Source organism: Nomascus leucogenys, chromosome 15 (assembly GCF_006542625.1).
Source record: "Nomascus leucogenys isolate Asia chromosome 15, Asia_NLE_v1, whole genome shotgun sequence".
NCBI classification, from domain to species: Eukaryota; Metazoa; Chordata; class Mammalia; order Primates; family Hylobatidae; genus Nomascus; species Nomascus leucogenys.
In genome coordinates, this window is record NC_044395.1 from 71,452,829 (window position 1) to 71,468,817 (window position 15,989).

General features: G+C 44.3%; 1 protein-coding gene and 1 long non-coding RNA gene across 15 annotated transcripts in view; one reads left to right on the forward strand and one right to left on the reverse strand.

Moving 5' to 3' along the window:
* LOC115830492 overlaps positions 1–15,989 on the forward strand; it is a 60,189-nt gene that overhangs the window by 29,349 nt on the left and 14,851 nt on the right. The gene's annotated exons all lie outside the window — the stretch shown is intronic.
* The window catches only part of MRVI1 (murine retrovirus integration site 1 homolog), a 124,004-nt gene continuing 110,600 nt past the window's right edge, over positions 2,586–15,989 (reverse strand). For all 14 annotated transcript variants that reach the window (XM_030794749.1, XM_030794750.1, XM_030794758.1 and 11 more), the window contains 3 exons: positions 11,378–11,497; positions 9,966–10,100; positions 2,586–6,079 (listed from right to left, as the gene is read on the reverse strand). In XM_030794749.1, the coding sequence (XP_030650609.1) occupies positions 5,836–6,079; positions 9,966–10,100; positions 11,378–11,497 (499 nt within the window). In that variant the 3' untranslated portion in view covers positions 2,586–5,835. The remainder of the gene's footprint in view (positions 6,080–9,965; positions 10,101–11,377; positions 11,498–15,989) is intronic.

Genomic DNA, 15,989 nt, shown 5'->3' on the forward strand with positions numbered 1-15,989 from the left:
CGCAGTGGCGCCGTCGTGACTCACTGCAGCATCTACCTCCTGGGCTCAAGCAGAGCTCTCTGCTTTTTTTTTTTTTCTCTCTGTTGCCCAGACTGAAGTGCAGTGGCGCGATCTCGGCTCACTGCAAGCTCCGCCTCCCGGGTTCATGCCATTCCCTGCCTCAGCCTCCCAAGTATCTGGGACTACAGGCGTCCGCCAGCACGCCCGGCTAATTTTTTGTATTTTTAGTAGAGGTGGGGTTTCACCTTGTTAGCCAGGATGGTCTCGATCTCCTGACCTCGTGATCCGCCCGCCTCGGCCTCCCAAAGTGCTGGGATTACAGGCGTGAGCCACCGCGTCTGGCGAGCTCTCTGCTTTTAAGGGCTCCTGGGCCCACCTGGATAACCTCCGTATCTTAAGGTCAACTGTACCATGTAATGTAACACAACAAGAGTGATAGCTCCTATTCAAAGGCTCCAGGGATTGGGGTGGGACATCTTTGGAGGGCTATTCTAGAAATTCTGCCTTCCACAGTCACTTAACCTTGATTTGATTCTGATCTGCTTTCTGAGAGAAACTTCCACATCCACTGTTTTCTGCGTCCCTTTGCATCCCTCTGGGAGATTCATTTGTATATAATCTTCCTTGTCCACATTTGAAGTGGATATTAGGGAGTATGCCCTCCTTGGGAATAGCACAGCTTTTGCAGTCTGCTTCCTGCCGGCATAAGCTAAGATCCCAAAAGTTTTCTTAATTTTTTTAAAATTTTATTTTTAATCAATACATAATTATAAACATGTACATTTTGATGTTGCCATACAAACAAGATGTAGTGATCAGGTCAGGCTAATTAGCATATCCATCATCTGAAACATTTATCCTTTGTGTTGGGGGTGTTCAATATCTTCTCTTCCAGCTATTTGAAAATGTGTTATTGTTATCTATAGTCATCCTATAGTGCCATAAAACACTACAACTTGTTCCTCCTAATTTTATGTCCTTTAACAAATCTGTCTTTCCTTTCTCTCTTCCCTTTCCAGCCACTAGTATCCTCTATTCTGTTTTTTACTTCCATGAGATCTTTTGTTAGCTTCCACGAATTAGAACATGTGGTGTTAACTTTCTGTTCATGGCTTATTTTACTTCACATAATGACCTCCATTTCCATCTGTGTTGCTGTGAATGCCAGGATTTCATTTTTTACAGCTGAATACTATTCCGTTGTGTATGTATACCATGTTTTCTTCATCCACTCATCTGTTGCTGGACACATTTTAATACCATATCTTGGCGATTGTGAATACTACTGCAATAAACATGAGGGTGCAGGTATCTCTCTGATATATTTTCTTTCCTCCCCAAAGCTGTTTCCTCACCTGAACAATGAAAGGGGTTTTTAGTCCTGGCTTGTGTTTCTTTGTAAATTCCCTCACAAAGTTGGATTTCTGCTTCCATGTCCCAATAATCATACCCCAAATCCTTTCCCAGTCATAATTCTCAAGAAGTATTTCTTGTTTCTCAGCACCATACCCCTCAAATTTGGTGGTGAATACACTAAGTTCATTTGAACTCACAAAGGGCCACATCCTTAATCTAGCCTTTGCCATAAGGCTGAGTCGATCTGTTCAACTGAGAAATTTTATTGGCTCGCACTCAAAGCTCTTTTTAGTCTGTCTGGGATTTAGAAGTGGTCAGGTTTTCTCACTCTTCTACCTTTCACATTTCTGAATACTCTATATTCTTTTTCATTTCTGCTCCCACATAGCCAATTATTTCTCCTGCAATACCTTGCCAAAGGCAGCCAGAGAAGTTTCCATACCCCAACGCTGATTCTTTCCATCACTTATAAATAGGCTAACCATGAGATGCTTTCCAAGTTATCACAGGTGAGACTTTACCATCTTACCATCTTTCTAGCAGTTTTGTTTCTTGCCATGTAACTGGTAAGCTAGAACTTCATATTTTGGAATTTTGCTATTAAAGTACACAATTTCTGGTTCAAATGTATGCATTAGGGTAGGCTAACTGCTATAAACATCCTGGTATCTCTGTGGCTTAATACACTAAAATCTTATTTCTTATTCATGTCACAGTTCAGTACTGGGAGTGCTCATTCAAAGACCCAGCTTCCATCTAGTGGTTCTGCCATTTTCTTGGGTCTCAGTGTTCTCATCTGAATCTTCTGGCTTTGGTAGGCAGAGAAGGGAGTAAAAAAAGGTGTGAAGTATTGAGCAGGAGAGTTTATTTTTAGGGAACTAGATTTGGAAAGTCCACATTTCCCTGCAGCTAGCTGTAAGAAAGACCAAAAAATAGTTCAGCTGTGGAAATCAGGTTGGTTAAAAACTCAGCAGACTCAATCACAGCAAAATGTGTTAATTAAAAAAATCATAGACCAGGAAGATACAGGAAACTAGGATCAGGAATGGGGAAGGGAAGAGGAGGAACTGATCCAGCCCCTGTGAGGTAGCCCATAGTACAAAAACCAAGGGTTGGGGACCTCTGACTTGGTTCTGGAATGCACTAATATACCCAAAGGCATCTAATTCTGGGTTGGGGTAAGACTGTAAATCAACTCCATAAAATGAGGAGGCATTTGGCTGCTGCCAGAGGTTTGGAAATGTGCTTTTATTTTCAAACTCAGGTATGTGACACTCTACAGTTCAATGCTAGCACACCTGTGTGAGGCTTAACAACATGAGGAACTGACAGCCAGTGATACACAAATCCAGCACTTCCTCTCCATTTACTCTGTCAGGCTGTATATGGGGAGCAACATATATGGCTTTGTGGCAGCCAGAAAGTGAAGGTCTTTTTAGGAGGTGACATCAACAATGACACAAACACATCACTCTGCAACTGAAGGCAGGGAACCAGACTCCTAGGGCTAAGCAGAGATGTCAGACTTCAGAGGCATTTGGGGGACTTTTCAGATCCACATTCTCATTGAAAATCCAGGGCCTGTTTCTCTCCAGTTCACTACCGCTTGGGCAGCAGCTCCCACTGCTTCAGGCTGGTCTTTGCTTTCCAGAAAAGATGGACCCATGAGCACTTTTTCAGCCCTTGTACATATGGCTATTCTTATGCTCCCTTTTGGAGATGTCCTTGTCCTTGACCTCCCTTGCTTACAAATGGAATAGGGTGGGAGAGGGCCTGTGCTTGGAAGTACTCTTGCAGGCTTTTCTGTGGGGCAGCTGGAGGTGCAGGAGCTCTCCATAACTGCCTTCCTGGCCTTTAACTCATCCAGAAACAAATGTGGGAAACTTGTGACCAAGTGAACAATGGGGCCAGCTGAGCCTGGCCCTTCTTTAAGGGAGGCAAAGATTGAACATTCCCCACCTGGAGTTCTGCTTCCACAGCCACTCTCTGGAACTCCATTTGCATCCTGTCTTTGGCTCTGAGGGCCTCATGTAGCTAAAGCTCCTTCAGTTGTATCCAGACCCCCTGGAAGAGGCCAGGCAAATCATCCACTTCTGCCCCCAAAGTCCCTCTGCCCTGCTCTGTAACTCTTTACCTTAATGGCACATCCTTGATCAACCCTGGCTTGGGCCTCAGTCATTTTCTAGCTACTGTAAAGGATGCCCCGTTCAATAAACATGCTATTTTAAAGTGGGGCATGCTTGGGGTGGGGGGTCTCTCTGAAGGAGTGACTGCATTGAGCCCAGTCCTTGAGCTTGGAAATGGTGTTGCTAGTCTGGTCTCATTCCTGCTCTCTCACAGAGTAGACTGAGAAACAGAATAAGCTGAGGTTAAGAAACATGTTGCTTTTTGCATTGTGATGGTGGTGATGGTGCTGGTACTGAGAAGCATGCAGCATGTCAGCTGTCCCCAGGCTGCTCTCCACCACCTTGAATGTTTGCTTGTTCTTTCGAGCAGCATTTAATGACACCCTCCCAAACATCAGCCACCATGCTAGGCACTTACCCGAGAGATGGGTAAGACATGGTTCTTGTCTTTGAGGAAAAATGCTAGGGGAGACAGATACATAAATAGGCCGTGATATACTATAGGTAAAGGTCAATAATAATAATGTTTAAAAAGTACCAGAAAGCACAGAGGAGTGTGTGACCTATTATGTTGTGTCTGGTGAGGAGTATGGAAGGAAGGTCATCAAAGCTGGTATGGAGGGGATAATTTTTGCACTTGGTCAAGAAGAGTGACCTGAAGAAAAGAGAAGAACAGCTGGAAAAAAAACTAGTGAGTGGAGGTCCAGCGCTGTGAGAGAAACTGTTTAGTTTGGGAGCCAGAGATGGAGTAGCTGATGGGCCACTTGGGGGAGTGAGACTGAAATGTGAGGCTTCCAGCTAGGAGACCATCAGAAGAGTCAAGGAGAGCACAGCTCTGGAGCCAGCCTACCCTGGGGTTGAGCTCCAGCCCCATAGTTTACTACCTGGGTGTCCTTGTCAAGTTACTTGTTCTTTTTGTGCTTCAGTTTCCTTATTTGAAAATGGGAAGGGTAGTATCCACTTCATATTTTTTTTTCTTTTTCTTCAGGACTTAAATGAATTCATACCTATATAATACTGAGAACAGTGCTTGGCTCATAGTAAGTCATATATGAGTTTTAGCAATGAAAGCAAACAATATCAATAACAAAACAAAAATGCAAAACAATGACAACAAAACCCACATGGAAATCAACACCCCTACAAAACTGATGAAGGCAGTGGCTGTAAAAGTGGAGAGAGAAGTCAAAATGGAGAGGGAATGTGCTCCTTCAGTGTTGTGCTAAATAACTGGGGATGCTCTGAAACACCCCTAATTATACTTGGGTTGGAAATCCCATTTGAACCGAAGCACTGAGGTGCAAGTTTACCCTTGCATGTGGTCACACACAGAGTAAGAGACTGAAGCAGAAAGCACATCTTCTCTCCTCATTCACCTGTGAGGTGGGTTAACTGTTTTCAAAGAGAGAATAGAGAATAGATTGTGCTATACAGCAGCTCAGAGTTGGCGTTTGAAATGGCGACTAGTAAGTCTGCCATTGAAGCCATGAGTTTTCTGTGTTTTTAAAACATCTTCAATCTGTGTGGACAGCTCATTGAACAGGTGCCTGGTGACTGCCCCACACTAGTGAAAATCTGTGGGTTGGCTTGGCATGCATCTTATTTATCCAGAGGTACACACCCAGAGCACACTTTTGAAGGGTTGGCTCTGTGCACAGGCATGTTGTGTGTATGTGTGTACACAACAGTATGTGTGTATGTGTGGACAGATGCGTATATAATAATTCATATCTTCCCATTTCAAGCACTGAGCTAAATTCAGCCTATACTTTTTTTTTTTTCTGAGAAGCCTTTCCTACTTCTGTAAAAAGAAACTCTCATTCCAAAGGAAAGAATGGGAGACTGAAGTTATTGAAAATGAGATGGGAAATGGGAAGATAGTCACTTTGCAACTCCAAATTCCAGGTCTGATGCTTAGGGTGTTAGTCATTAAGCAAATTCTTCCTGATAACCAATTACAGAGAGGAAAAAAGAGAGTAAGTTTTTTACTGCCCCCTACCTCCTCCTCCCCCATGCCCTGCTCCTTACCCCCAACCACCAGTGAAGGTGTTTTAGTTCTCCCCAGCCACCTGAGCTAGGGGCAGGAGACCTTCCCTTCCAATAGAATTCCTTGGTGAAGGTGACTTCTTCATCCACTGGATGCTTTCCCAGGGCAGTTTTGTTGATCCTCCAAGAATATCAAGTCACTGTGTATGAATAGCTCCCACAGAAGTGCCGAGTGTTAAAAGAACTCTTCCTCATGACCTGATGGGATGGGCGGCAGTGTGTCCACACTTGGGCCTGACGTTATTCTTGGGGAAAGGGTGGTAGTCTGAGTGTCTCAGAGCAGGGCACTGGCTAGGTGTGAGGTTTCCTACTGCTCTGTAGGCTGCTCATGCTGGAGTCCTGAGCTCCACCAGGAGTCCCTCTGGGCTGCCGAGCAAGTGGATCTTCCAAGGGGCCCATCAGCCTGCTCTGCACAAGAGTTATAGGAATTGTAGAGCCCCAGCACAACAGTCAAGACCAGCATCACTGCAGCCATCATCCAGATCACTTGCCAGTGCTGACACAGTTTGGGATACATGACTTGTAAGAAATGGACCAATTCTTCAAGTTTGCTGTCAATGAAAAAGATAGGCAGAGGCTTTAGTATACTGGGCACACATATGATACAGAGACCCATAGTTCTCTCTGCGGATAGCTTCTATGCTGTCTTGAGCAATAGTTCTCAAACTCAGCTGTGCGTAGATTAGGTTGGCAACAATTGTTCAAAATACCCCAAGCATACTGAATGAGAATATCCAAAGTTATGGTCTAGAAATCATTGGCTAAATTTTCCCAGGTGATTTTGATTCCACCAGTCCACAGCCTTGAAGTTGAGAGCTACTTGTCTAGATCATTCTACTTAATTGTTTGATCATCCATCCATACATGCCCTCATCTATTCACGGGGTGATTACTGATATCTGCACTCTCCCAAGCCCGGGGGTACAGGATTGGCTGGCCATGCATATTTTTGGCACCTAGCTGCATTAATGATCAGTTCTAAGCTCTAACCTGTCCCTTGCCTCAGATGCCTAATTCATTGTTCTCAGTTCCACATCTAACTGTGTCCAGAGTGGAAGGACTGTGCTAAACTCTAAGAAGCTTGATATCCATTGTTAAATGACAAGGGACTAGATCAACCTCAAGAGTTCACTTCAAACCATCCAAGAGCAGGCAGAAGATTAGAAGCCTCTAGAAATGTCTGGGTGGTTTGTTCATGATGTTATCTCAACCTCATTAATATTTATTCTCTGATTTCTCCCTCTTCCACCTTTTCTTCCTTCACTCTCTCCACACTTCTTTCTCCTTCCCTTTCATCTCTCTCTTCCTCTCCATTTTTGCCCCTTTTCCCTCTTGATTCCTTCCCAACTGTCTTTCATTTTGTCCTCTCTGTGGTGTGGTAAAAAGACACCGGGCAGATGGCCTGCTTTGACAAGTTCATTCTAGAGCTCTCTGAAGAAGCCCTGAGCCTCTTCATTAAGCTAGGATTTCCTGATGTTTTTAACCTCTAATCCAATTTAAAAAATAATATGAAAAATGAGAATACTGAGGATTCCTGAACCAAGGAGGTGGGGAAAGTGATAGAAGAGCTTTCTGAAAATCCTGAGGCTCACACACACACAGCAATGACCAAGCCATTGGCTGAGAAGCAGAGAGCTCAAATTCAGAGGTAGCAGAAAATGTATGACTAACAAAGGATTGACAGACTCAATAAATGCCCTCCTTAGAAAGGGACCAGATGCTCAGAATGCCTGCCTTGGATGCTAGGGCCACAGAGAACATTGACAGGTTTCTGTTCCATGCGGGAACCCCATCAGATCATTTCAGTCACAATTAAGGAAAGCACGAAAGTGAGCACATTGGCTGATTTGAAAATCATTGACTATTTTCACACTGTTGGGAAGGGAGGGTTTAGAAGTAGAGGCTTATTTTCTCTCAGCCCTTTGTAGATTCTCTAGATTCTATTTAGACAGAGTTGGATGCTAAAATGGAGCCTTTGGGGCTGTATTTCCATCCTCCAAAACAAGGTGCCAGAGTGACTTCTCCCTACTCTAACCCCACTCTTAAGTGTGGCTCCAGAGGAAGAGACCAAGATCTGGCTGTGTGACCTTAGCTGGTCACCCATGCCTGGCCCATAAAAGAGTTTAGAAATAGATTAGAAATAGAATTTCTTTAGAAGTCAATTTTTGGTTGTTATAAGTAAACTTCTGTTTCCTGAGAGTTATTGGAAAAGTAAAGGAACCTAAATGTCCTCTTAACCGCACAGAGCTGGTTTGAACAGCCGTTGGGAGAAAAGACAAAAGTTTTATCTTGTCCCTTATGAGTCTCACTTGTTCAATGTCAGAAGACTGTGCTCTCTGTTTAAATATGGTTAAAATATTGGGGTTTACCCAAAGTTTATTTAAACTGATCCTCAAGAGAGCAATATTTGTAACATAATTGTTATATATAACAGATACGTGACTCAGACAAAAATACTTTAATGTGTGATGTTGAATCTCTTAAGTGATCGGCAGCTGGGCTGAACCCAGTGTTTTAAAAATGTACTAAGTAGGACATGGAACTCTTAATAACCTCAAACCTTGCTTGTTAGTGAGGTACCAACATTTCAGGGAAGAAATCATGTTTGAGAGCAGGTGAGTGATAAATGTTACAGGCACCATTGCCACACACTGATGACCAGGAGCTGGACAGAAAGGAACCAAGCTAAGCCTTACTTCCCCTGGGGTTTCATGAAATGGGAGGGAGCCGACAATTGCCTGAGATTGAATTAGCTAGATAAGACATTGAGCCCCTTGCTTTGCAAACCAGACTGTTTATATTCCATGTACTCTCTCTCCCTCTGTTTATTTCTCTTTTGTTCTTTCTCAGTGTTTGGAAGTGTTAGAAGTTCCAGTCTGTCTCTGCTATATTCACGGGTGCCAGAGGAAAGGCTTTTTGTCTAGGGCTTTGCTTGACTGCATTAAAGGGGAGGAAGGCAATGTGGTGGACTGAGAAATACCAGCAGAGAACCCTCAGGAGGGAGGTGAGGCCTAAGGAGAACAGGATCTGGTTGCTTGGAGTAGGAATTGCACTTTAATTGTTAAACTTGGAGGTTCTTTCACTGGGGAGGCAGTGTGTGATTTGTTTTCAGTGGAGAAGCATTTCTCCAGTTCTCCTAATGGCCCTTCCCCTGAACAATGGGGTTGACCGGCATGGGCTGAGACCTCTGACTTTAGTTGAATTCTCCACCAGCTTGGCTCTATTGGTAGCTCCTGTGTGCCTATCCATTTTGCTTCTAATCTTCACTTCATTACCTATTTGTTGCATGCATGTGGTTTCCAGAGTTTTCCAGCAATGAGGCACCGATACATAGCCAGATTAGATAATATTTCAGCAGCTGATTAGATATTTTGTCTGGAGCTGCCCTGGACCCCAAGATATCCCAGGGGGCTAAAAACAGATTTTGGTGAAGGTTTTCCAAGGTGGCTATTACTACATTTTAAAAAATCAAAATTCAAGACTTGTGGTTTAAATATACTAATAGAGACAACATAGCTGAATATATGAAATTGGTCTGTCCTGAAAATCCAGAATGTTGGCATGGTTATTATATCTATGGGGTACAGCACACCTCATCTATGGGTGCTAGTTTATCCTATCCCTAAGCATGAACTTCTGGGGGATAATTCAGGCCAGGTGAGGCTGAGACCTCATTCCTATAGTACTTCATTGCATGGAGTGCCCTGGAACTAAATTAGGTCATTTCTATGATTTTGCATCCTAAAGGCCAGGCAGGAACCACAAGTGGGACAAGATACAGGTCTATAGTGTCTTTATCTACATGTTATATTCTCCTCCCCCAACTTAGGGGAAAGTACCTTTGAAATAGGAAGTATTTTAAAAGAAAACCCCAAGTATTTCCAACCTAAAGTGAAGACACTGTCTGGGTGACCAAGCTTGATTGGTCAGCATGGTAGGCACCTGCTGGAGACTCACCTTTGCCACTGAGCTGAGTTTGCCCTCTATTCCATGTGTCCTCCCTGTCCCTGTTCTTGTAAGAAACTCACTCCAGGGCTTCGAGTCAACTCTCTTGGTCTTGGGCCTTTTCATGGGAATGGCTACCCATAATTTCATCTGGGAAATGAGCTAACCATTGCTGGGCTGGGAGGGACTCCACTCAGGGCCCTTCGCCCTTCCTTAGCTCCTGGAGCTCTTGATTGCCATGCTCCCTTCCCATGACTGCCCCTGACCTCTCAGGCTCTTGCAAACTTCTCATTGCTAGCTATCTTGGCTCTTTGGGATTTCCTCTACCTCCTTCCCAACATGCGTGCCCTCTTGGTTTCTTTGGCTACTCACTGGGGTCCCAGATTCACTGCTGCCCTGGACTGGCATTTCCAGGGATTTTGTGCATTTAAATTAGATGAATTGTAACCCCGATTTCAGCAACGGCAAGGACTCCAAACACAGGCTTCTCACCTGCTTCTTGGGCCCTTTTCCTCTTCCTCAGTTTCTTCTACCTCTTCAGGTTCCTCAGGACTCTCACTCTTCTGTTCTTCCTCCTCCTCCTTCAGGTCTTGAAGTTCTTTGGTCTTCTTTAGACCTTCTTGGAATCTGGGGGACAAAAAGGAACAGTTGAGTCTGGAAAGGCCAGATGCAGTGCATCTTTTCCTGAGTTCCGAGGGGAGGGGACTTGAGCAGCACCTCCAATAATTATGCGCTTCCTGTGGTTCCACAAAACAGGAAAAAGCTGGGAAGCTCTACTGAATCCTAAGGCAGCTCATGCCAGTACCATTTCCCCTCACTCCTCAGTCATCCTTCCTGTTTATGTGAAAGTGTGACAAAACTGACAGGGAAAAAATGTGGCGCAGGGTCTCCTGACTGGGTTCTTAACCCACAAAACATTTTGTAGGGCTAAGATGGTATTTGTTCTCCACGTGACTGTGGAGCTTCAGCCTCTCATCTGTAAAAGAGGGAGGGTGACCCTCATTTCACAGGGCGTTGGAATGATTTTTGGAAGTGCCAGGCACATGGCTTGACCTAGAGAGGTACTCAGTTAATGTTTACAAAACCAATGAAGAAGTTCATGCCCATGCATTCCAAGGATAGAGCACAGTGGTGGGTGAAAAAGGCAGGCTTTCCAAGAGAAACCCTTGTGGTTTTTCTCCCCCAGGATCAATATTACGCCAAACATACTCTGTTCACTTGTCCTACACTGAGTGTCTAACACTAGCAGTTTGGCTGGGCAAACCCACCACTGAAGCCCGTGGGTTCTGTGTCAGTGGGAAGCTATGTCTTCCTCATGAGCTATGGAGACAGGAGACGCATAGGGCACCATACATGGTTGGAGGTGATTCTCTACCTTGAGGCTTGGGCCCTGCTCAGGACTTGGTCTCTCCAGTGCTGACAACTGGCCATGGGTGCTATTCAAGCTCAAATGGAGGAGGGGGCAGTTGGAAGTTGAAGAGACTCTGTTTATAGGAGGAAGGGGTGACCAAAGCAGTTCTAGGAAGCAGAGCTGCAGCTGCTCCTGGGCACTGCTGGCAGCAACATGACTGCTTTGAGCACGTGTCAGGAAGCTTCAGGCACCACCAAGAGGAACCCACCCAGGGCCCCTGATTTCCAGACTGTTCTGAGCGGTGGCATTCTGGTGGCTCTCTGCCTAAAAAAAGGGCAGTCTCGTTATTGTCTAACCACACCCTCTGACCCTGCTTCCTCCTGTCCTTCCTGTGGAACCGTCTTGCTCTTTCCTATGTAGTTCCTTCCTGTGGCAAGGAGGTCCTGCGGCCACTGATTACTTCCCCAAAGCCTCTAGGAATCAAGAAAGACCCATGGGAAGGCATCTTCTGAGAGCTGCCAGGTGCCCTCGGGGTGGCTGAGGTCTGACTCACCCCTTGCTGTAGGCTTCTTCCTCCATCCTGGCCTTGGTCTCCTGACTAAGCTCCTCCAGGCAGCTCAGGGTCAGCACAGGAGCAGAAGCTTCACAATCTGGGTCCCCATTTGTCTTTCCACTAGTGAGAAGAGGGAAGTACAGGGCATCATTTCAGAAAAAGGTGGAGGCCTAAAAACAAAACCATGTTTTTGGCCCGATTCCTGATTAGGAGTGAGGAAACTCAGGCTCTTTCAGTAACTTTCAGATTTTTTCCCAATCCTTCTACCCTGAGACAAGATTTTATAAAGGTCCTAGTCCATGAATTTTCCCCAGCCCATGAAATACCTCACCAGCTCCCCTTCTCCTCATGCTCCCAAATTGGTGTTTATTCTTATTCCAGGAGATGCTGTAATGGGTGATCTACAGCACTGAGATGAGGAAAATGGGGGCAGACCAGCACATTTAAGGTCATTCCATTCCTGTCGTCTATCTTTCACCTGAAGACCCCCACTCATTTTTTCAAATATCCACTGAGCATGACTAAGTCACAGGCACATTGTAATGTGCTGGGAGCACATTAGAAAATAAAGAAATGGTTTTTACCAACATGGAACTTAGCAGAAGGAAAAGCCCCAAAAAAGGAAATAAAAAATATGTGATTAATTACAAATTACAACTTTTATGAAAGAAATTCTGTACAGTGACAGAAAATATCAAGGAGAGAATGTGTTTAGAGTGAATAGTTAGAAAAGGCCTCTCTGAGGCGCTGAAGTTGAAGCACAGGCCTGAAGGACGAGAAGTCAGATGTATTAATAGCAGAGGAGAGGGCTGGGTGTGGTGATTCATGCTTGTAATCCCAGCAATTTGGGAGGCCAAGGCGGGCGGATCACCTGAGGTCAGGAGTTCGAGTCCAGCCTGGCCAACATGGTGAAACCCCATCTCTACTAAAAATACAAAAATTAGCTAGGTGTGGTAGCACACACCTGTAATCCCAGCTACTCAGGAGGCTGAGGCAAAAGAATCGCTTGAGCCTGGGAGGCAGAGGTTGCAGTGAGCCAAGATCGCACCACTGCACTCCAGCCTGGATGACAAAGCAAAACTCAGTAAAAAAGCAGAGAAGAGATCATTCCAGGAAGAGAATGCGGGTTATGTAAAGACTCTGAGACACAAAAGGTGCTGAGTTGTTTGAGAACTTAAAAAGAGGCAGTGTGGCAGGAGTTAACTTTTGGACAAGAGACATTTGCAATGCCTGCGAGGTATCCAAAGGCAGATGTCAAGTAGACAGTTGAATTCACCGAAGTGAGTCAGGGAGGAGTTTTAACTGGAGATATTCATTTGGTGTCATCAGAACATAAATGTTTTTTAAAGCCATGGTGATAGACAAGATTGCTTAGGGAGATAATATGAAGAAGGACAAGAAGAGGACCCAGGACCAAGCCATGAGGAACTCCACACTTGGCTCAGATGGAAAAGAAGGCATCTTCAGAGGAGGCTGAGAAGTAGCAGCCAGAGAGGTAAGAGGAAACCTAGGAGCAGGTGGAGTCTTGGGAGCCAGGAGATAAGAGCGCATCAAGGCAGAAGAGTAAACAGTGCCACATACTTCTGAGTTTGAAGCACGCAGACAAGGTGACTATTAGATTTGATAATACAGAGGTCAAGAGGAGCCTCTATGTAATGTTGGGAGCCAAGCACAGGTTTAAAGTAAAGAAGGGGAGGTGGGAAAGGGGAAGCCACAGACACAGCAATTCGAGTAGGAAGGAGAGTAGAGGGGTGTGTTGGAGAGAGTGTGCAGCTGAAGTAGGTCACGGAAGGATGCACATTTGAATGTAGGTAGAAATGATCCAGTAGAGAGGATGAGAGAAAGGGATGCCCAAAGGAACTCAGTCTTTGCAAAAGGAAATAGGGACAGATCTTGGAAAACTAGAGAATCTCTCCTTGTTTGTAATAAAGGTAAGATGATGATGAAGTTGTTGGGCTGGAGATCTGGTGAAGGAAAGTGAGAGGGCTCCTATGGGAATGTAGCTTAGGTATTCTTTATAAAGTGGAAGGCAAGGTCATCTGCTGAGAGTGAGAGGTAGAGGGCTCTAGGAAGGTCTGTGGAGAGAGGAGGGGTGTAAAAGAGTTATATGAGAAAGAAGGAAAACAGACATACTAGAACATCTTGGTAAGATGGCTGGGCGGTGCTGGGAGATCATTGCAGGTATGGGATCACAAGTTTAAAGGAAGTATCCAGATGGCTATGCTTTCCCTAGAAATCCTGCAGCCCACCTTCGTGTCCTGATTCCCAATGGGAGCAATGTCGTCATGGAGGAGTTCTCCAACAAGGCAACACTGTGAGCAGAGCTTTCCAGCCAGGACTCTGAAATATCACAGCTGCCACCCTCTCTGGACTCTCAGACAGGGTTTATGTGTGAGCCTTGTATCTTCTCCTCATTCTTGGCATCAGTTTCCCATCTCTTAGTTTTCCTCAGACGTTTTAAAATTTACATTTAGTCAGGCTGGAAACCACAACCCATTGTGAACAAGAAAGATAACGCTCTAAAAATACCAGCTATTCATAACATTTCTCCTTCTGCAAATTACATTATCCACTCCCTTCCATGTGACCTTGGCCTAATGTGCAGTTTCCTATTTATCCAAACGACTGGAGCAAGAGGAGAAAAACATAGCTACAGCCAAGGGCAGGGAAAGTAATTCTTTCATGAAATATATATATATATATATATATATAAGAAATGAGATATTGGTATCAGACTTTTGATTTATATACAGCTGTCAGCCTTAGAGGTTCCTTAATGTTAAGCATGCATGAAGGAGGACAGTGTAGTATAGAGGAAAAGAACTTGCCTTAGGCAAACCTGGATTCAAATCCCAGCTCCAAGACATGCAAATTATTTAATCTTCCTGAACTTCAGATTCCTCAACTGTAAAATGGGGATAGTAATACATACCTGACAGTGGAGGTGTAAGAATTAATGAAGAAATGTAAATAAACTTTCTGGAATGTGGCACTCAACAAATTATATCTGCTATTATTATTGTTATATAGTAAATGTATTGGTACATTTTGGGAGCAATCTGAGCTACCTCCAATTATGACTCATAAAAAATCCAGGCAATTACTTATATCATCAAGGAGGAACTTGTTATATATTACTGAGACACTTCAGAGTCAGAGGAACCCTGAATGTGAACTAATTTAAGGTATGGTAAAATTAATATTACATTTTCATAAAATGGCTTTAGGAAATTTCTCAGGTGCATGTCTATTGTGTGTCATCACACACTATGCACCTTAGAATTTTGCAGACAAGTGACTGTAAACAAAGCTCTCATTGTCCTTGGGTCATTGATTTCTAGAGAGGAAAACTTTTCCCTAGCAGGGCCAGGAAGCCCATTTCATCGACTCTTTTACATGCAGATCTTCTGTTCATTTCAGCTCCCCTATAGGACTCTCATATACATTATCTCACTTGATCTTTCCAATGACAAGAAGAGCTAAAAATTAACTTATATGTATCAGGCTGTGGTCTAACATCTCACTTAAGGCTCACAAATGACCCAAGAAGGTATTACTGTTCTCTGTTTGACAGATGAGGAAACCAAGGCTCAAAAAAGTAGGCTGAGGCATGAGAATCGCATTTCAAGTGATTTCATATCTGTCAAACAGAGAACAGTAATACCTTCTTGGGTCACTTGTGAGCCTTAAGTGTGGTGTTAGAACAGAGCCTGATACATAAGTTAACTTTTAGCTCTTCTTATCATTGGAAAGATCAAGTGAGAGAATGTGTATGATCTTGGGATCAGCCCAAGATCATACAACCAGTGTGTGGTAGAGCTCAAATTTTACCCTGTGCAGTCTGATATGCGCCCATTCTTCTGACTACACTATCTGCCACCTAGGTGGGATATTATCCCATTTCACAGATAAGAAACCCAAGCTCAGGTTGATTAAGTGACTTGCCTAAATTCACATTATTGGTGCTGGGACTCTCACCTTGGTCTTCCACCTGCGTGTCAAGATGGACTTTCCAGCCCTCCATGAATCCCCACCTTTCTTTCAATAGAAGCCTTCCATGAACCCCTGCCTTTCTTTCAATAGAAGTCTCTTCCTGTGTCCATGAGTTCTCACACTCTGGGGACTGTTGTGGGGTGGGGGAGGGGGGAGGGACAGCATTAGGAGATATACCTAATGCTAAATGACGAGTTAATGGGAGCAGCAAAACAACATGGCACATGGATACATATGTAACACACCTGCACATTGTGCACATGTACCCTAAAACCTAAAGTATAATAATAAAAAATAAAAAATAAAAAAAAAATTGAAGTCTCTTCCTTTCACTCTGCTGAGTGAAACCCTTCCTGCCCTCAGGCTGGACAGTGGCTTCCATGCTGCCCCTCTTTTCAAGGCTGCTTGTCTACAGTGTAAGTGGCTGGGAGGGCCTTTGTTTAGTGTGTGTGTGTGTGGGGGGGGTAGTGGGGAGTGGAGGGGTTGCGGGTAGGGTGGGAAGTGGGGGAAACACAATATGTAAAATGTTTGTTGTTCTCTCCTGACCTCTAAACTGAGCTTGTCGTTTCCTAAATATCTTCTCTAACTATCTAGAAGTTTCTCCCTAAGCATCTTTAAG